This window comes from Mytilus trossulus, chromosome 8 (genome assembly GCF_036588685.1).
Source record: "Mytilus trossulus isolate FHL-02 chromosome 8, PNRI_Mtr1.1.1.hap1, whole genome shotgun sequence".
In the NCBI taxonomy this organism is placed as follows: domain Eukaryota; kingdom Metazoa; phylum Mollusca; class Bivalvia; order Mytilida; family Mytilidae; genus Mytilus; species Mytilus trossulus.
Genome location: NC_086380.1, coordinates 20,928,728 through 20,951,044, shown reverse-complemented (window position 1 = coordinate 20,951,044; position 22,317 = coordinate 20,928,728). Strand labels below are relative to the sequence as shown.

Below are 22,317 nucleotides of genomic sequence, written 5' to 3'. Positions count from 1 at the left end.
AAGAAAAGATAGGGTCACCATACATTTTTTCCTACTAAAATACAAAATAGGAAAATTTCATGTAGAATCCTTCAGAAAATGCACTGTTTTAGAGTTACCTCCCCTTAAAATGCCAATTTGAAAATAAATTAATACAACCAAAAATTATCAACATTTGCAAAAATATTTATATTTATAAGTTATATTCTCATAAATTGGTTCTTTTAAATGAAAATTCACATTAAATATTTGCATTCCTGCATTAAATTTTGCTAACTTGATAGAAAATCTGGACCTTTAGTTCTCTGTTTTTTACAATCCAAGATGGAGGAAGACACCCATACCACCTTAAAACTTATGTATACTGGGGTGGATTTCATAGTCAAACTGCTATATGCTTGTATATTTTTGGACATGAATAATCATTTAATCAAAGCATAAGCACCATAGAACCTTTTTGTCTCCATAAAATCTCTGTATACAGACAAAATTATGTTTGTAATGTAAAATTTGAGTGTCTGTGTTTTACAAAAAGTCTTTGATATAAAAACCCTTACAGTGACTTGACTGTAAGTGTTGCTATCCACCAATTGCAATTCATTCAAAATTTTGACCAAATTGCAATTTGTTTTATTAAACCAAATTGTTCAATTGGTCAGAAATTTGAACCAACTGCTGTAGAAAACCACAGTCAAGTCGTGAAAGTGCAAGGTGATAAAATAAAAATATACTTACAATCCTATAAGACTTTAACTCCACTTTAATGATGTTGTGACAAATTTAGTCTATCAGTTTGTATAGGTATATTATAGTCATTACCATGCTTAAGGTGAAATTGTTATTTTGAATTGCTATAAAAATGTACAAACTAAGCTTTCATATAGTTTTTCTTTCAAAAAGTCTTTTATATTCAGAAGAATCAAACATTATGTGAATTAAAACATTTCATATTCTGTAAAATATGTGTAAAATTGCAATATGTTTGTAGGAAGTTTCCATGGGGAGATAATATTTTTTTTCTTTCCAAAAGTTTTTATTCAAAAGAATAATATTTTAGGTTATCTCCCCATGAAAACTTATCAACTGCATATTGTTATTTCACACATATTTTCCTGAATATATGATGTTTTATTTTTAAAATGATAGCTGGTTCTTATGAATATAGAATACTTTTAGAAAGAAAAACTATATGAAAGCTTAGTTTGGACATTTTTATAGCAATTCAAAATAACAATTTCACCTTAACCATGGAAATGACTATCATATTCCTATACAAACTGATAAACTAAATTAGTCACAACATCATTAAAGTGGAGTTAAAGTCTTATAGGATTGTAAGTATGTTTTATTTTATCACCTTGCACTTTCACATTTTGACTGAACAATTTGTTCAAATTTTTGACCAGTTGAACAATTTGATTTAATAAAACAAATTGCAATTTGGTCAAAATTTTGAATGAGTTGCAATTGGTGGATAGCAACACTAACAGTCAAGTCACTGTAAAAGTCAAGGAGATTTCGACTTTCATCATACCTGCCAAGTTTTCAAAATGCCCATGGGGGTTTTGCGTGCAAGATGGCTGCCATACTTAAAAAAAAAATTGTTTTGTTAAAATTGTGGACATAATTGCTCTTTGAAAATTTCAATTTGGGAGCCTCCATGGGGGAAAACCCCACAAATAGTGACAGTTGGCAGGTTTGTTTCATATGACCATAGCTATTATTACTTAAGAGTACATAAATAAGAGATTAAACAATTTCCACATCACTACTGAAATGAACTTACGGTTCTGTCTGTTACATTGGGACATGGATTAGCAATGGTGGGTATACTGGTTGAATTGTCTGTAATATTCATAACTCCACTGACTGGTTCCTGGACATTAAGCTGTAATGTATCCCCTATCTCTACATCATAAGCTCCTAGTAAAGCATACCAGGAAGGGGACCAGATATGTTTATTCCAATCATTCTTCTGTTCCAGATAAACCTGTAATTGATCAATCATTTTCAGTTAAATGGACTTTTGACCTATGTATAGCAATTGAATTCAAAAACTGTAGTATTATTTCACAGCTGTTTTAGACACAAGGCCATATAAAGAGATATCTATTCTTTATAAAATAAATTTGATATTAAGAATAAAACAAATCAATAAATGATTTGCAGCGTTTTTAAAGAAACTAGGTTCCCCCTCTTGAGCTGTAACAAAACAACAAGACTGGGTTACTGAGGGGAGATAACTCACCAAAACTGGTTCTGTAGGATCTGATGGTAGCTGTGAGACTCCCAATAAAGTCAGGAAGATATTTGGTGGGTCTGCTACATCTGTTACATTTACAGTCAGCCATACTGTAACATTATTGGGTGGAATAACTGAATCAGTTAGAACTTCCAGTAGAATGACCGGGAATGTCTGAATACCATTACAGTCCTGACAAGATGTGAACAGCAGTCTTGAAAAGAGAAAAAAAGAATCAATACCACAATATCTCTCGCGTATGTGTATAGTAGGATACATAATTAAACAAAATACATGTACATGACTTGATTATTTAAGAAGTAAAATTACTTAGAAAATATTGTTTGGGATACCATATAATTTGTAATATGTAAAATCTTTGATTCCTGGAACTTCAGTGTCAACATTAATAGATCAAGGTTAACCAAATATTTGCTGAATGGACATACTGGATAAGATTTTACTGTACTGAGTATGACAGTTGTTATCCATCCATTTGATGAGTGTGAGCTTTTGAAATTGTCATTTTTTGTGATCTAATTTTATACTGCCAGTATCATCATTAAATGAACTTACATTCCATCAGTAGACAGGATAGGTGTTCCCAAGGTATAATTAGTGTAGTTAACATCCAGATAGAACTCTATCGTATCTCCCTCATCATCTGTAGCCTCCAACTGGTACTGTATTGTACCTTAAATATACAAATCACTCATACTTATAGACTTTTAACTCTAAAAACTGTGAAAGAACAAGTTAATTATCATGTCCTAAAGACAGAATTTTGGGAAATTTAAAAATGATCAAACTGGACTTGGCATTAACATCGAAGGGGCGCCATGGGTATCCCATTTCTAAGTTCACTTTCAATCATATAAAACATTAAAATAAAATGGTTTGAAACACTATTTTATGGTCCCATGTCCCTTAAAATTATATGTCATCAATTCATTAGTCATTTATCAAATCAAATTTATCTCTCAATGAAATAGCATAAGCATTTTAGATATAGGTTATGTATGATGGGGCTTTCAAAATATTTGTACTCAATGTTTTAGATGATAACCCCTCAGGTTGATTTTTTATTGTTTTTTCTACACATTTATGTGTCACGTGACTTACCTGCATCTTCAGACATGTAGATAACATCGGGTACTGTTAGATGGGGTTCTGAATTTGTGATGGAGGCCTTGACATTTGCTAGAGAGAACATTGTCTCATGTCTGAAGTACGGTTCATTGACTGCCCCTTCTGTTAAATCTCTCCAGGTGTTACAAACCTGTAAACATGGTAGAAAAGATATAAATAATACATACCTGTAATCATAGCAGAAAATATATAAATAATGCATATCTGTAAACATGGCAGAAAATGTACAACATAATCCAGGAAAATATTACTACTCTATAAATCGCAGACAAAATCTTGTTAGAATAATCCAAATTAAGACTTATATATAATCATGAAAGAAAATTGCACTCTAAAAGTAAAACACAGAAATTTCCATTGAAATCATATTTGCTATTTGCAGTAAAAATGGAGATATTTGTCAAAAGTTCAACCTCAAAAAGAGTACTTTATAAGAATGTCAGAACTATAAATACCTTGACGGTAACAGTCCCATCAGTATGGAAGATCTCAGTATCTGTCTCATTACAGGTTCTACTAGACTCCTCCCACACTTGTCTCACTGAAAATTCAAATTAAGAAATCATTATTAACAAAATAGGAACAGGAGAGGAGAGAGTGGTTCCCCTTGTTTCACTCCAAGAAAATTTACAAGCGCATCAGATAAGCCGTCTAAATTAAAGGAGGATAAATAAGACCATATAATTCTCATTGTTATTTATTTAGATTTGTATATACACTTTCTCATAGACAACAGAAAACTGGGTAAAACAATAGAACAGGCTGAAATAAATATATATTCCAGGATTGTTTAATGCACAATGTCCAGTGGCAAATATTTTAGGGTGAGATTAAAATGAATTAAATAAAAGTATCTATAAAGTAACAGAAATGTGGGAACATGTTCTACACAATTATATCTCATTTTACCTGGATTCCAGTGTGTCAGTATAGTCCTATTGCCTGTATCATGGGGTCCAGGTCCAGCAGCATCACTGTAGGTCATCACAATTGGTCCAGGCATTAAAATATGGCCCACTGACACAAAGGCAAAGGCAAACTCATTTCCATACATTCTACAACAGAAAATAACCACATAATTGTACATTAAATAAACTCCTTTCAGGAGTAAAGCTGGTTGAGATATACTTAACTGTGTAATATAAGTGTACCATCAGCAAAACATAACCATGTTGGGTTTCAAATCGTATTAAATTTACAAGGTATACTATAAAACAACAAAAGGGACAAACCATCTTTATTGATGGATTGAAATGAGTCAAAATTTGACACCATTTCTAAAGTCATAAACACCATATGTTGTGAAATAAAAATTTCATTAACTTTATTTCTGCCATTAATTAAAAAAACCCAACACATTTTTAACTTTTGGTGTCACAATCCTACCTTCCAAGCAGAGTTCTATCCACTAAATCAGTTGTTGTAGATGGATCAACAATATAAGGTACAAAGTCTGGTGATGCTGCTGAGTCATAGGTTGCTGTCAGCTCAGATGGTGTCAGGATTGTAAATGTTGTACTGTGTCCTGAAGCCAAATCTACAATGAAAAACAAGAAATTATCAAAATGATGTTATACTGTCTATATGTGTTCTATTCCAAGAAGTCAAATTTACAATGAAGATCAAGAAATAATTAAAGTATTGTTATACTGTCTATATATAATAAAATGTACAAGTATAACTTTTATGACATGTATGATTTATTGATTGTTAGTGTTTAAAGCTACTTTTATAACTCTGGTAAATGTGAAGATTTAAAATGTGTCTTTTAAATTTAATTCACATTTGTAAATAAAGCCACTTTCAGAAATCCTGTTAAAGGGAAGATTTGAATATGTAGCTTTTTTGAACTTGCATTTTTTTTATTTGGAACAATGTTACTGTTAATCCAGAAAATATCAAGAGTGCAAACAATACATTTATTTAGAAAACCTAGATTGACTTTTATAATTGCTATGCTTATCAGAGGTTTCAATTGTTACATCAAATATTTCTCCTTATAAATCTTGTCAATACTTACTGCTTGGGGTAACAATGACTAAATCATCTCCAACCGCTCTCTTCTTCCTTCTACGAGAACCTGAATTGACTGATATTGTAATGGCCATTCCATTCAGTGATGTTTCTAGATCAGTATTTTTATTGGTTATTATAACACTTCCCATTGTCTTGTTAACACATTTCATGGCCTCATTACATAACCTCATCATCATAAAAATGGTCCGTCCTGGCTCCATGTTGAAGGCATTATTGTCACTGGAGAGACGTGTTTTGTCAGAAATGCCTGGATCCTGCACAGGGTTTAATTCAGATAATGGTCTCATGTTTTCACCGTTAACTTTCACCCATCCATCTTCAATCATGATAGTCCCAGAAACATTGTATCCTACCCAGGTACATGGGAAAATGTCATCTTTCATTTCATCAGTACCACAGCACAAATCTGTAATGTTTAAGATAACCATTACAGTACAAATAGTGTAAATTCAGAAATTATGGAGTGTATTTATTATTGTGATTTTTAGTGATTTATAGACATAAATGTGAAATAAATTATTGTGTTTTCCTGATAATCTGTATAGATTGTATGCATCAAATATGAAAATGTGACTTCTTATTTCTGTGGATTCATTTATTATCGTGGGTACCAATTTTCTTGGATTGATGAAAACTTGCGTATTCGTGGATATGTAAATGCGTTGTTTTCTCAAATTCTGCATACATTCCTTTAGAAAATCAGTATTTCGTTGAACATTTAAATTCGTGGTTCCCCTGTACCCATGAAAATTGGTATCCAACGAATATTAATGAATCCACAGTATTGCATTATAATTACTAATTACACAGTCGAATTATTCGCATTAAACCTGGCAATAATTTCTGAATTAAATGTAGTATTTGACATCAGCCATATAGCTGTAGTATATCTACAAGGATATTTCTCAATAAAAATTTAGGAAAGTTGAAGTTTTAGATCCTACAATCTAATTCTACTAATCAATGATTCAACATACAATTTGAACTCAATAATTAAGCCATGATGAAACGGTTTACAGGTCATATATAGAAATGATAAAAATGACTTTCAAGGTTTAGAAAATCAAAGTACGGCTCAAAGATAGGGAGGAGAAAAAAACTCACTGATAGTTCTATTTTACAATGTAAAAGACTTAATTTTGTTGGAAATCAAATGCTAGCAAAGACTGGAAACAATCAAATAATATTGACTTAAATATATATAAAAATGAAGAAGTGGTATGATTGCTTATAGGACAACACCCCACTAGAAACCAAATGACACAGGAATTTACTACTATAGGTCACTGTATAGCCTTCAACAATGAGCAATGCCCATACAGCATAGTCAGCTATAATAGACCCCAACATCACAATGTACAAACATACATACCATATCTATCAACTGTCTCGTCATGACTAAGTGTAAATTCCACCCCTAGTTTGGTTGGATCTGTACTCTGCAATGAATCTGTTGGAGTGACATCAGCTGATAATTGGGTAGCCCCAGGTATAGTGGTATTCACATCATCTACTGGTGGCTCAAGAAGTACAGTTACACCTAAAAAGTAAATCAAACAGGGTTGACATTCAAAGTTTCCATTAATCATAATATTGATTGATTGAATGATGGTGTTTTAATGCCACTTTTAAGCACCAGATTTGGGCTATATCATGGCAGTCAGTTTTTATGCGTGGAGGGAGCCAGAGTGCTCTGAGAAAACAAACAACTTCTGATGGGAGAATGAAAATCCTAGTCAATAAAAATTTGAGTTTTGGCCTTAGAAGGCAGCCATGAATAACTTAGATTTTCCAACTTTTTCTCTTCAACTTTTTAATACCATTTCTCATCAAATCTTTTTCCCATAAATTTGGAACTTTTCCCCTGTCTAACCTATTTAAATATATCACTAATTTTCTTCTACAACTGTTCCTTCCTAAACCATTGCAGTTTCATCTAGAAATGTGACTTCTATTCCCATAAATCATTATTTGTCCTCAATACAAATAATCTGACTATTCTCAAAACTTGTCTAGCCAAAACAATTTAGCCGTTATTCTATAAATAGAATACTGTGTTACCTTTAGTAGCATTATGGCGTTGAGTCTGTCCAGCACCATTCTCACAGATCAGGGACACATAGTATGTCCCATTCTGTTCCAAGATGCCTTCAAATGTACTGTTAATGGCAGTTTGGTTAGTACCTATAGACTCAAATTCCTGTAACTCTTGTCCACCAACTGTGGTACCTATTGCCCACCAATTTTCCTTAAAAATTAATGAACAAAATATTAAAAATATATAATGTTAAATTTTCAACTATTGTTAGTGTCAATATGACCACTGTAAATTAAGAAATTATTTTGAGCTTTTTATAATGGCGAAAAATGCAACAGGGTTAACATGGCAATAATTCAAACTCGAATTTTGACCTTTTAAATATGAATTAAACAATTTTTTTCTTGATATTGCAAAAATAAAAAATTGCATTTTAGTCTTGAAGGACAAAATCACAACAATTAAAATGCAAGCAACAAATTCTGAATTTACCGTAAGATTTTCTGTGATTTATCAAAAAATCTTGATCCTGTTTTGTCAGACTTTTAAAAAATAGTTTCTGATTTTACAATTTTCTACTGTTTTGTGTCAATGACAATAAGAGGTTTTGGAATCTATGTAGGATTGGAATCAAGTTCACCTTTTGCTTTAATACATGCTTCACACAATGGTTGGCAAGAAATTAAACTCCTTTAAAGCAGGCATGAGGGGGGATGGACCTTTATCAGGACTCCAGGATCTGGTGTTTTTAAGCTCTGGATTTCAAGAATGATCCTTCCGGGAATTCTTTTTTCAAATGTCTGGATTTAAATTTATTGAAATTCATGACCTCAGGATTTCATGTTTTTAAGCCCGTGGCCAGTATTTCATGATCAGGACACTTTCTTTATTCTGGTGTTGGATCCCTGATATCTGACAAGAGTAAACTCCCCTTGATCTACATCAACATAGATATCTCCGCCACTCTGACCCCCCCTCAGACATAAGTATATGTACTAACCACAATATCACTCTCTTCATCAAAACATCTCCAGAATGCCTTGATGGTGGAGTTGGATCCCTGATATCTGACAGGAGTAAACTCCCCTTGATCTACATCAACATAGATATCTCCGCCCATTACATCAGGATCAAATACTGGTGGCGTATCATCAATGTAAAATCCATCTGAAGACACAACGGTGGTTAAACCAGAACCAAGCACAGCTTTCACTGAAATTAATCACACATTTTTTTAATGAGTCATTTAGTTTTGGTAAAAAAAAAAAAAAATGTTAAATAGATTGAATGTTTGATTCAAGCAATTTATGCAATTACAGATTATCAATTGAAGAGTTAAAAGTGCTTAGATGAGATGTAGTTGAGAAACATCCATGAGTTTGAAAGACAATTATTGACCTTTGTACCTCTGTTTTTCCTAGGCAATATCAATGAAGTAGGCAATTATTGACCTTTGTACCTCTGTTTTTCCTAGGCAATATCAATGAAGTAGGCAATTATTGACCTTTGTACCTCTGTTTTTCCTAGGCAATATCAATGAAGTAGGCATCTGAGGTCACAGATTCTGTACCTACTTTACTGTGAAAAATACAACTGGAATAGCATAATATTCAAAATTTTAGCAAAAAAATATCCAGGGAAAAATTAGGAAAATAGTGATAGTTTATGTTACAACCCATTACTTTAACACAGTAAATAAATAAGAATGTGTCCCCAGTACACGAATGCCCCATCTGCACGATCATTTTCAATGTTCAGTGGACCGTGAAAACAGGGTGAAAATCTCTAATTTGGCATTGAAATTAGAAAGATCACATCATAGGGAACATGTTTTCTACATTTCAAGTTGACCAAAAAATTTAACCTAAGGCAGGACAAAGGGACGAACGGTTGAACGGACGGACAGACCAGTAAACATAATGCCCATAAATGGGGCATAAAAAAAATTAATATGTATAGACTGTACTTGGTTTTTACCTGTGATATAATAATCTATTGTTTTAGTCTGGTTATCCTCCATTCTTGTAGCAGGTAGAGTAAAGTTGTCAAGCATAAACTGGTATAACACATGTTCATCAGCATCACATGTTGAATTACAATTGTAATTTGAACATAAGTTATAACACGGGATACATGGTGATATCATTTCTTTATAAGGAACAACCTCTGTGCCTAATATCGTACTTCCAATACCAATTTCGTATTTGATTATTGGATTTGTTCCACCACGGAATGGAGCACCATATCTGCAATGTGCACCTGGTTCAGGAGGTAAAACAACATTACGGAAGAATGCCTTGGTGGAATAGGGATTAAAACTGTCAAGGACTGGTGGTAGATAATTATTTTTAGGGAATACATGGAAGACTAGATCTGTATCTGTACTCAGACCACGTATACCACAAATTTTACTCCACGATATGCCATCCACATATAAATAGAAGCACAATGATGGCTGCAAAAAGAAGAGGAAATAATTAAAGCCTACAAAACATATATCAAAGCCACTGTAATGATGAGGTAAAAGGCCATACATTTTATGTTAAGGAAAATACATTCAAATAATTAAGAACAGATTGCTTTTATTAGAAGCTCATGCTAGAAAAAGACTCAGTCAGATTTACAAAGTCAATTTACAAAGTCAATTTCCATCCATCTACTTTAAATACAACAGTCATGCTCTATATACAGAGCAGGTGGTTTTGATCTCTCCATACAAGTATTTCTTAAAAAGGGTAAAAGTACTCATGCCTAATATGTTTAACCCCGCCAGATTATGTATGTATGTGTCTGTCCCAAGTCAGGAGCCTATAATTCAGTGGTTGTCGTTTGTTTATGTGTTACATATTTGTTATTTGTTCATTTTTTTTACATAAATAAGGCCGTTAGTTTTCTCTTTTGAATTGTTTTACATTGTCTTATGGGGGCCTTTTATAGCTGACTATGCAGTATGGGCTTTGCTCATTGTTGAAGGCTGTACGGTGACCTATAGTTGTTAATGTTTGTGTCATTTTGGTCTTTTGTGGATAGTTGTCTCATTGGCAATCATACCACATCTTCTTTTTTATATCATAACTAATAAGAATAACCAGTCAAAATAACTGCTCATTAACATTATTTTTACAAACTTACATTCACAGCTTCATCAGCTTCAAAGTCAATAGCAATCTTATAAGTATGGAATTCAGCTGAGGGGTCAAAATTTAGGACATCTTCTACCATTTGTGGGGGTAATGTGTCATTGAAGTCTCTACACCAAGTTACAACATGTGGGTCATCACCTATAAACAAAATCAACTCATGTTATTACATGTATATCAATTTATTTTATGAAAAATCATACAGAAATGAAATTTCACATGTCCTATAAAATTTTAATGTAACAGTTTGTTTGCAGGTTGAAAAAAGAATGTGTCCATAGTACATAGATGCCCCAATGGCACTATTATTTTCTGTGTTTAGTGGATTGTGAAATTGGGGTTAAACTCTTAATTTGTCATTAAAATTAGAAAGATCATATCATAAGGAACATTTATACTAGTAGGTTTCAAGTTGATTGGACTTCAACTTCATAAAAAAACTACCTCTACCAAAATTTTAAACCTGAAGCGGGACAGACGGACCAACAAATTAACTTTGCATTTGTATTCAGATATCGCAGATCAAATTTATTCGTTCTTTGTGTAATCATACGTTTTTTGATTGAGTTAAGTCTGCTAATTGATATTTTATCGTATGTTTTTATATGTTGTGATGTTATGCTATTGTTTCAGAAAAAGGGAGAAGGTTTGGGCCCATTAAAACGTTTAATCCCGCTGCAAATGTTTGCACCTGTCCTAAGTCAGGAATCTGATGTACAGTAGTTGTCGTTTGTCTATGTAATATATACGTGTTTCTCGTTTCTCGTTTTGTTTATATAGATTAGACCGTTGGTTTTCCCGTTTGAATGGTTTTACACTAGTAATTTTGGGGCCCTTTATAGCTTGTTGTTCGGTGTGAGCCAAGGCTCCGTGTTGAAGGCCGTACTTTAACCTATAATGGTTTAATTTTTAAATTGTTATTTGGATGGAGAGTTGTCTCATTGGCACTCACACCACATCTTCCTATATCTAGATGAATAAAGGAACAGATGAAGGAACGCACAGAACAGAAAACATAATGCCTATAAATTGAGCATAAAAAGTTTGCAAGTTGAAAAAAATTAATGTGATCACATGTAAACCATATTTAAAACTGATACTAGATCAACTAACAGATGGAAGGATAAAAATAAGTATATTTTACCTGCAAAGATTTCAATACCACACGAGGCTCTAGCCGGCTGTATAGATAAGTCAATTAGTGAGGTAACAGCTCCACCTGCTGGGTTTTCTACCACTTGGTACGGAGATGATGTTTTATTAATAACAACAGGAGGAGCTTCAGTTGTTGGTGCCACTATTGAATCGTTACCAAATTTCTCCGCTAGATATGCTGTACAGTTACAATAAGTACAGGTCTAAAAATAGAGAATAATGTCAAATATGATTCATTTGGTTAAGGGAGAGCTATATATGGCATAGGAAATTTTCCTTTCAATAATGAAGAATTATGTATAAACCAGTTCATTTACTTAAGACAGATATACTTTTCTGATGATATTAATTTTGTTTGAAAAATGATACGTTAGTGATGGTCAAACAACAGAGTTAAGGGTATTACAGCTTATTTCCTAATGCATGTAGAACAAAACTTTGGTTAGCTTGCTTGCTTGGTTTTTATATTGTACAATCTATAGGATAACACCCAATTAAATTCAAATATAATATATTCAGGTTAAACAATGCCTATATATATTGTTTAAAGATGTCAATCGTATTTACAAATAGATATAGGAAGATGTGGTGTGAGTGCCAATGAGACAACTCTCCATCCAAATAACAATTTAAAAAGTAAACCATTATAGGTTAAAGTACGGCCTTCAACACGGAGCCTTGGCTCACACCGAACAACAAGCTATAAAGGGCCCTAATATTACTAGTGTAAAATCATTCAAACGGGAAAACCAAAGGTCTAATCTATATAAACAAAACAAGAAACACGTACTATATATTACATAAACAAACCACAACTACTGTACATCAGATTCCTGACTTAGGACAGGTGCTTGTATTAACAATTATACAAACAAAGCAAGCAAGTTAAACAAAGTTTTACTTTGCAAGCATTAGGAAATCAGCTGTAAAATTATTTCAAGAACATATTTTCCATTTTCAATGTACATCTTAATATAAATGGGGAAGTTATTTCCCCTGAAGCCTTGCACATATTTAAAAGAATACTTACTGCTGGGATAGGATTCATAAAACAGCAATAACAGACAGTGGCAGACCAGTCAGCCTCTGGAACATGATCGTATGGCATAATTTCACCCTCTGGTCCGTCCCATAACATCACAGATGTGGCAGCCATGCCTTCACCACTGGCAGCCTTTATTTCAAACTGTAATTTTAAACATTTACAAGTCATCAAATTGAGAATGGAAATGGGGGACATTTAATAGAGACAACAACCTGACCAAAGAGCAGAAAACAGATAACCTGTTTATAATTGATGTGGCGATATTGAAGCTACTTATATTATTATTACAAAATTTGCTGCTGAACTTTTATTATCAAATTAATTCTATGACATAGTTTTGTATTCATATATGGTGTCAATTTATCATGACTAGAACATTTTGTTTTATTTCAGATCTAAAAAAAATTTAAATTGTTATTTATCATTCTATAGTCAATCTGTTGTCAACATAATGGAATCATTATGTCACTGTCATACAAGTGAGAGGTTTAGCTAGCTATAAAACCAGGTTTAATCCACCATTTTTTTCATGAGTAAATGCTTGTACAAAGTGAGGAATGTTACAGTTGTTAACCATTCCTTTGATGTGTTTGAGCTTTAGAATTTGCAATTTGATTATGGACTTTGTTTTAAAATTTTTGGCTGAATTCAGTATTATTGTTATTTTTCTTCTTTTTGGTACTATATATAAATGAATCCATCCAAAAATGGATTTTTTTTTTTTTTATTGTTTTAAGCTTACCTCCCATTCTCCTCCTCTTTCATAGTCAGCTTTTCGATAGTATCCTCCAGAATACATTATATCTAAATTAGTGTCTCGTGCCAACTTGATCCAAAGTTCGTCATCTAAGATCTCTTTTCCAAGATTTTCTGTACGCATCTTAATGGGCCAGTCCTCTCCTTTAGGATCTCTGAAGCCTATTTGTTGAAGGACCTTCCAGTTGGTATCATTTACAATTGATACAAGACGAGTTGGACAGGCAGCGCCTAATGGAGTTGCCAAATGCAGAATGGATCCTGAAATTTTTATATAAAATGTAATATTTTACGTATACCAATAAAGGTAATTTAGCTCCTGAAAAATTTATAGCTTTTTGTTTCTATAACCAGAAATGATAATTTAAAATTTTTGCTTTTAAGAAAGTAATGATTTCTAGATATACAGTTTATTGAAGATGTCAACATTTCTTGAAACACTTAAAATATCAAATAAAGCCAGTTGAGTTGAAATTTTAAGGTGGATCTTTAACTTTGGATGCCTGACATTGAGCAATAATATATGTGTTTTTTAATTTTGTAACAACTAGTTTTTCCGGAGAAAATTGTGTTATGTTTTCCCTGATTTCAAACATGGTACTTCTGTATTGCATCAAAGATAATTCTCCTTTTGTTTTATCTAACCTTTAGCACTGCTGGGAGAATTAAACCAAACTTGATCTTTCTTGAAATCCCAGCCATCAACAACTTTTCCAGGAGTTGGTTTTGTCATGTCTAATAATATTGGTACTGATTCATCTGTTATAGAGAGGCCTGCTCCGTTTGTGATGATAAACTTCACAGCTAGTGGTTCTGATTTCTGTTGTAAAAAATAGTATAAATGTCATAAAATCAAAATTTTTACTTTCAGTCTTGAAATTCTTCTATAACACCAATCCATTAGAAAGAAAACAAAGGTTTGCACATCTAGTATGTTTACCAATGATTTAAAAATAGGTCTTTATTACTGCAAATTAGCAAATATTCAGGATTTTGCCTTTTTTTGTGAGAATTCAGGATTGGACTTTTTTGGGGTGAGGATTCAGGAAAGGAAATTTTTTTGTGATTTTTTTTGGTGAGAATTAAGGACTGGGCCTTTAATTTTTGCAAGAATTCAACAGAATAGGGCATTTTTTTTCATCATGAGGATTGGGCCTTTATTTTTATATAAGAATTCAGGATTGGGACTTAACTTTTTGTTTAAATCTGGATTTACCATAACTAAACCACAAGAATCTATGATCGATATTTCAGGATCAGGAAAGAATTCTTAATTTTTTTCAGAAATTCAGGATGACACTTGATCATTCCACCCCTCATTTATGATCAATAGAATAACTTACATTAAGAGTAAGATCTATGAAGCTGTAATCAGTATAGTTATTGGACAAGGTAATCCAGCTAACGACCATCTCAGACTCAGCATCTACTGAACAGGATTTGTTTCTCCATAGTGATACTTCATATGTGGCTATATCAGAAACATCATCAACATATCCTTCCCAATACACATATAGTGAGGTATTGGATTGGGTGTATGTCACAGCCTGAAATGTGAAAAAAAACTAGGTCAATAGTCATGTATTTGAATTAGTTTTCACTGAGTTCATTGGAAAAAAAAATACAGGGAATCTGCTTTAAAAATATTGTTTTTTTACCAATGAACTGATAAAATACAGAACTTATCAAGTCGATTCATCAAAATTCTTTTGACTAAATAAATGGAATGAATATTAATTTTTGTTTTTGTCGCAATACTTGTGTCAATGGTCCTTTCCATAAATATTTTTAAGAACAAACCTGAAATTGATTGTGATAGACTCCCCTTATTTATTTTTGATAAAACGCTGCTTGAAAAATGTAAGTTTTTTACATATAGAGTCAGTCATGGTTACTTATTCCTTTTGTTTTAACTGTAATGTATAGAACTGATGATTTTATTGACATAAGATGAAATATAGAGCATAATTTAGCAATAAATCTAGACCCTCTTTCTATTCAGTAGTGACATTCTGGTCTAAAAAGTATTTAGATGTGATGCTTACTTCTATTAAAATCAATGCCTAGTGCTATTTACAAATGCAAGAATTGACACCTTACAATTCATAATTGATTTGAAATCACATAAGTTCCTGTTGATAAATATAAGTGCTGCCATTTAAATACAAACCATATCATAATAAGGTCCAGTTTTGATCCTGCCCATGTCTGGTGGTGTGATGTCCACTATAAACTCATGCATGGTCATACCGCATGCTCCAGATTTATCAGTACCTGTTAAAGAGAAAATAAGAGATTGAAAAAATGTTGACACAGAGCAATGTCTTGTCTGTGTGATCTATTTTTCTCAATCTATATTCTTTATCAATTGTGGACACAGAAATATGTCTTGTCTGTGTGATATATTTTTCTCAATATTTATCAATTGTTTGCACAACTGATATTTAATACAGGAACAGTCTCTTCCTTGACAATAATTACATGGAATTTTCAGTTTCAACCTCACTTTTTGGGGGGATTTCCTTTTTGAAATTAACCTTGGAATTCTGTTTTTGCTGAAACCTTTTCACCTAATAATAGATTAATTTAATGGACCCACAGGTGCAATCCATCAACAATCATAATGTTGTCATCAAAGCACCAATTTTCAACATGCATCAAGCAGAATATTTATACTCTTACTCTGAACGATAGATATAAAATGGTGTTACTATTGCCAAACAACAGTGAGTTAAAGCAGGTTATCTTCAGAAAAAGACTGGACTTACCCATAGCATACACATAATAGGTAGCTCCCTGTGTCAGATTAAGACTTACCCATAGCATACACATAATAGGTAGCTCCCTGTGTCAGATTAAGACTTACCCATAGCATACACATAATAGGTAGCTCCCTGTGTCAGATTAAGACTTACCCATAGCATACACATAATAGGTAGCTCCCTGTGTCAGATTAAGACTTACCCATAGCATACACATAATAGGTAGCTCCCTGTGTCAGATTAAGACTTACCCATAGCATACACATAATAGGTAGCTCCCTGTGTCAGATTAAGACTTACCCATAGCATACACATAATAGGTAGCTCCCTGTGTCAGATTAAGACTTACCCATTGCATACACATAATAGGTAGCTCCCTGTGTCAGATTAAGACTTACCCATAGCATACACATAATAGGTAGCTCCCTGTGTAAGATTGAGACCTCTGATTGTTGTAACAGTGTACTTGTTTATATTGGAGACATCATATTCTGTAAATAATTGCTTCTTCTCATCAACTGTAGCTTTACCACCATCAATCTGTGTAAAATGGAAGATATTTAAAAAGTCATGCCTTGAAGAATGGATGAGATAAAGAGATAATGCTAATGTTTTAAATTAAGGACACAATCTACCTGGAGAATAAGCCATATAGATAAAGTGCTTGTATTGATCTTCTATGGTAATATGTATGCCAAACACCATAATTGATTTTGGTCAATACAGGAAATGGTCATTGGTGGCCTTCACCCGTTATCTGCTGTTGTTGTCTGGTTGTTGTCTCTTGGACATATTCCCCATTTCCATTGTAAATTTGATTATTCAATGTTTTGGAACAACCTTTGCGACTAGAAAAATATCTAATCGTCTCTAATAAATTTGTTCATTAATTTTCAAGACTTGAGGCAGTTTTGGGCTTTAGACATTGTGTAGAATCTTTTCCATTGTCAAAGACTGTATTGTATGTTGACCATTTGGAGCCTTTTGATTTAGAATTGTGTCATCACAAAAAGAGATAATAAAGGATAACTTACATATGGTTTACAGTTAGTATTATTGGCATCCGAGTTGTTTGACAAAGCTACATAGTACATCATGATATCTAAATTGGAGGTAAATCCTTCAAACTGAATGTCTAAATATGTGTCTGTAGCATAAAATTCCTCCATCACAAAGACTCCACCTGTAATAATATTGACATAAGAATGAGTTGTTCAAAATAATTCACCACACATTACTCATTAGGTACTCATCAATATAAAGCTAAGTGTACTTGGATATAAAATATTCTCTACTATGCATTGTCAGGCGAAAAAAAAAATCCTACCAAAGAACAGTCTGAAGTGCTCAACAGGGTGTTTGAATGTACTCTTTTACTTATTCCACCATGTGTACAAAAAAATCATCAAATGTTCCTAAACTTGATTTGTTGCTGTCCTTTTTTTACTTAGTATACTATAAGCTTATTTATACTTTTGGTATTCAGCTGAATTTAGTCTCTGAATGACCTTGGATCTGCTCTTAATAACATTCTAACGTCAAACAACAATCACTTTTTAATTGTGATGTCAAAGTTTACAGGAATTTGAGGGATTTTATGTAATTATGGCTGACAAATTTGCATATAAATGTAAATACGTCTATTGTAAACACATACCTGTAACTCCCCCATCAAATCCGACCCTGAAACCATTTGATGTGACTGTAGCCACAGAGTATGATGCACTGTATGCCTTTACTGTGAAGTAGTAGATACCAGTTAGAGGGGTCAACTCAAGGTCATAGAAAATGGCAGTTTTGTTTAGTCCTACATTTGTATATGGAACAACATCATCCCTGGTCTTGGTGAATCTTCTGTCTGTTCCCACGGCAACCTCATAGAATACTACTTCCTGATTGGGATCTTGTGAATCTAACTTTGATTGGTCAACTTGTAATCCAGGGTTTCCTGTTAAATTAAAATTCTTCCTTTAATACCATGAACTTGGAGAAATGTTAATGAATTTTTTTCATCCATTCAGATGTCAACAATTATGTAAATGAACATTTCTTTTTTATGAAAATTATTCTATATAACAAACTTCTACAGTTAAATCAAGCTGATTTTGTGTTTAAGGTTTTATTTTTTATTTGCTTCATGATACTATCCCAATTATATGTTCAATCATTAGTAAAAATAACTAAAATGTTTGCACTTCACTCATTCTGAAGCTGAAGCCACAGATTTTCACGTTATGTTGAAGATGAATTTGTGGTGTTCGCTTTTTTCAGCTGTTTTGTTGGGTTGTTGTCTCATTGTCTCATTCCCCATTTCCATTCTCAAATTTATTCTATTAATTTCCTGAATATTTGTCACCAAGAAATCATAAATTTTAATCTTTCAGCAAATTAAATTAAAACAGAAAATTTATATTATTACAATTACCTGACAAGACATCCACTTGTTTCATGGCGTCAGAAGGTAAACCAAATCCATCCCAGTTAGCATAGACAATTGTATTGAATGGTAGGTAGTTTATATCGTAACCTGTTAAATCACCATCAAACACCTTTCCTGGTAAGAGTGGGTTTTTCTCAACAGTGACACCATCTGATCTTAGAATGTAGGTGTAGTTCAATTTATTGGTCACCTTCACTAGAGAGTAGTACATTTTGCCATTCTCCAACCCTAATCCATCTGTCATACCATTAGTATTCACTTAAAAATAACAGAAATAACTTAAATATGTCATGTGATATTAACTAAAATCAATTGGAAATAAATTGACAAAAAGTTATCATTACTTCACATAAAAATGGCTGATTTGATATAAGAAAAATCGTAATTGACTTAAATTATTTTTTACTATATTTAATTGTTAACTGATATAAAAAATCAACTTACAATTCATTTGCAGCCAGTCTTGAATAACAAGACCATCAAGCCTTTGGATCTTCCATTGATAACTTATAACTGGACATGGGTCACCTGACATATCCCATGATGCTCTGTAATTATCATCATCAGACTGGAACTGACTGTAAACAAAATAGATGATACCATAAACATACTGCACTAGGATGAAGGTGTTAGGGTAGATTTACACACGAGAGAAAAAAATAACACATAAGACAATGCTATTTATTTAAGGAATGACTGCAATATTTTTTCTGTCTATGAAGAAATAACATACAAAAATTGGTGCACACTGAATAACGCGTGTAGCGGCTTATTCAACAGTGTGCACCACATTTTTTATGTTATTTCGAATAGACAGAAAAACTATTACAGTCATTTCTTATAATTTAATTCTAAATTCCATTTTAAACCGTAGAAAACCATGAAAAAATGTTGATGACGTCACGGTCACATGACTAAATTATGTCTATGGGCTAATAACAAAATAACGTCAGCCAATCAGAAGACACGTTACATCCAAAATTAAATTATATTAAAATGAATTTCTTATGCTGCAAGTATGTTATTAAAAGGATAATCGTGAAAAAATAAAGTCATAAATAAGATAGTGTACTTATAACAGGTACAAAAGGATAGAAATCATGTAAAACTCTAACAAGACAGACTGTATCTACTTACACATCTCCAATAGAATTCTCCAGGACATCATTGACCCCTACATGACTGAGAGGAGGCATTCCCTGACTGAGGTAGGACATATAGAGGCCATTAGATGTTGCTACGCTTGTCAGATCAGCTCCATTAATACCTTTCACAGATACATAAACCTAAAATAATAAGTTAGAAAATCATCAATAAATAAGATTTAGATCATGAACAACAGCAAAAGCACTACCAGGCATTATACAAAACTTATACATGTATCTTACAAGTTATTAGGTTTCTCCTGTATTCTCACAGCAATCAAGGGTGCTCCAAATAATGGAAGGATTAACATACACAAATAAAATGAGACTGCTTTTACTGAATTATCTGTGTTCTATTTTAAAGATAGTGGTGAATTTCTAAGGCAGCTGCATTGGAAAGGGCATGTTAATATTATCTCTATTCACACTCAATTTATTTGTTACTCAATATTTAATGTTTGGCAAAAAATTCAAACTTACGACTCTATAACCGACAAGATTAAGGGCACCAATGGTATAGTATCTGACTCCATCTTCTAAATCTATGTCAGAGAAAGGCTTGATTTGTCCTCCACCAGGTGTCGTTCCAAGGGCGATCTGATACCTATTAAGTATTACACAAACTTATGTCAATGCATAATACACAAGTTAAAAAACCTAAAGCATTCTGGGTAATAGTTTCAAAGCGTGGTCATTGCCTAACAACATCCAGAACAATGGCTTATACTCCAGAACTTATATGGACAGATTCAGAAAATAAATTACAAAACATTCTACAGATTATGAAACAGCAATTTGAGACTGATGTTAGATCATTTTGCATGCATACAACCCATCATAAACATATATAAATGTGGAACATTTGCGGAAGTAATATTAAAATAAGTTAAAATAAATTTTAATTTTACAGTCTATTGATTTAGACTATAATTTCACAGAATCAATAAATTTTGACTAATATCTATTTTGAAAAAATATCTTGCAAATCTCAAAATAGTTTAACAGATAATAACTGAAATTAGCAATAAGTTTTGATTGTCTTAAACTGACCTTAGAACCCCAGATTCTGGATCTTGGAATGCTTGCCACGTGGCTGACACTGAAGTCATTGACTCTGAACAAGTGGCATCCAACAAATCACATTCTGAAAAAAGATGTCAAAAATATTTATTACATTAAAAATACCAGTAATATCTTATTTACCACTTCACCAAAGTAACAAAATAGTTATTGTATATCTACGTAACAATCCTTCAAAAAAATTATGAAAATTCCAAAGAGGACACATATCTTGGTTTCACTGTACTTAATGGGTTCACTTGAGATTGGTTTCACTGTAATAATTGTCTTACCCTCATCTGTGTCACACTTCTTGGCATTCATGGCTAAAGTCCTCTCTGTGTCTGTGACATCTACTCTGTATGTAGTGTGAAGGTCAATCACTTTACCGTAGGTGGGTGGTGTCGAGTCTATACCAATCTCAGAAGAGAAGGCATAAGCCTCCTTGTCAACATAATTAACTGCTGTCACTGTCACATAGTATTTATCACCATGATTTAACTTGTGACCAAGACCTTAGAAAAAAAAGAACATGTGATGATTTTTGTTTCAAAGTTTTTCCATAATCTTTATTCTAAGGATATAACCACATTTATTAAAATTTTAAAGTTTAAAGCAAGTTTAAATGCATAAATCCTTGCGGAATTCTTGGTGGTTGCAGTTTGAATATAACTTGCTAACCACATATCCATATTTCATTAAACCTAAATCAATGTTTTGAAATAGAACTCTCTTTAAATTGCATATTGAAAATAAACAAATATATTCAACTTGATCATTGACCACTATACATTCTGACTTAGAGCTTATAAATGAATGCTAGTAAAGTAAGACTTTGGTTGCCTTGCTTGCTTTGTTTGTATAACTGTTTTCTGCAGCATTCTAATTAAGATTGACATTTTTAAACAATATGGATGGGCATAGTTAAATAGAAATATTATACTTTTAATTTATTTGGACATCATTTCCAATTACAATTGTACAATATACAAGCATTAGGAAATAAAGTCTAAAACTGACCTTGGAATGAGTATTGACTTGTATGTCCTGGGACCTCAGTTCCATTGAAGATATTATTAGATCCTTGTTGACTTCCCATTGTTATCCTGTATTTCTGTATAGGACTCTGTTTGTCCAGGAAACCATGCCATGTACACAGTATAGGGTCATTCAACTGTAAACAATCAAGATAAAAACATAAGTCATGTAAACAGTACAGCTGGAGCAATACATAAGATATGTCCACCTTGATGAAAGCATGGAAATGATTTGATAATCTGTAAGTTTATCTGTATCTGTATCTGTAGCGGTACGTGTAGAATCCTGTTTAGGCTTTTATACACGGTGGTATGATTGACAGTGAGACAAAT

The 22,317-nt window shown here is 32.7% G+C and overlaps 1 protein-coding gene across 1 annotated transcript in view; it reads right to left on the bottom strand.

Moving 5' to 3' along the window:
* LOC134727444 (uncharacterized) overlaps positions 1-22,317 on the bottom strand; it is a 70,894-nt gene that overhangs the window by 4,243 nt on the left and 44,334 nt on the right. The window contains exons 57-85 of the mRNA XM_063591827.1: positions 21,968-22,121; positions 21,241-21,462; positions 20,939-21,032; positions 20,369-20,492; positions 19,881-20,029; positions 19,188-19,321; positions 18,729-19,001; positions 17,961-18,251; positions 17,338-17,486; positions 16,702-16,843; positions 15,712-15,815; positions 14,885-15,088; positions 14,187-14,361; positions 13,528-13,802; positions 12,771-12,926; positions 11,730-11,943; positions 10,578-10,726; positions 9,423-9,900; positions 8,446-8,657; positions 7,469-7,655; positions 6,780-6,947; positions 5,391-5,813; positions 4,757-4,907; positions 4,280-4,425; positions 3,826-3,911; positions 3,344-3,500; positions 2,798-2,915; positions 2,228-2,435; positions 1,766-1,969 (exon numbers count right to left, since the gene is read on the bottom strand). Of these exons, the coding sequence (XP_063447897.1) occupies positions 1,766-1,969; positions 2,228-2,435; positions 2,798-2,915; positions 3,344-3,500; positions 3,826-3,911; positions 4,280-4,425; positions 4,757-4,907; positions 5,391-5,813; positions 6,780-6,947; positions 7,469-7,655; positions 8,446-8,657; positions 9,423-9,900; positions 10,578-10,726; positions 11,730-11,943; positions 12,771-12,926; positions 13,528-13,802; positions 14,187-14,361; positions 14,885-15,088; positions 15,712-15,815; positions 16,702-16,843; positions 17,338-17,486; positions 17,961-18,251; positions 18,729-19,001; positions 19,188-19,321; positions 19,881-20,029; positions 20,369-20,492; positions 20,939-21,032; positions 21,241-21,462; positions 21,968-22,121 (5,547 nt within the window). The remainder of the gene's footprint in view (positions 1-1,765; positions 1,970-2,227; positions 2,436-2,797; positions 2,916-3,343; positions 3,501-3,825; positions 3,912-4,279; positions 4,426-4,756; positions 4,908-5,390; positions 5,814-6,779; positions 6,948-7,468; positions 7,656-8,445; positions 8,658-9,422; positions 9,901-10,577; positions 10,727-11,729; positions 11,944-12,770; positions 12,927-13,527; positions 13,803-14,186; positions 14,362-14,884; positions 15,089-15,711; positions 15,816-16,701; positions 16,844-17,337; positions 17,487-17,960; positions 18,252-18,728; positions 19,002-19,187; positions 19,322-19,880; positions 20,030-20,368; positions 20,493-20,938; positions 21,033-21,240; positions 21,463-21,967; positions 22,122-22,317) is intronic.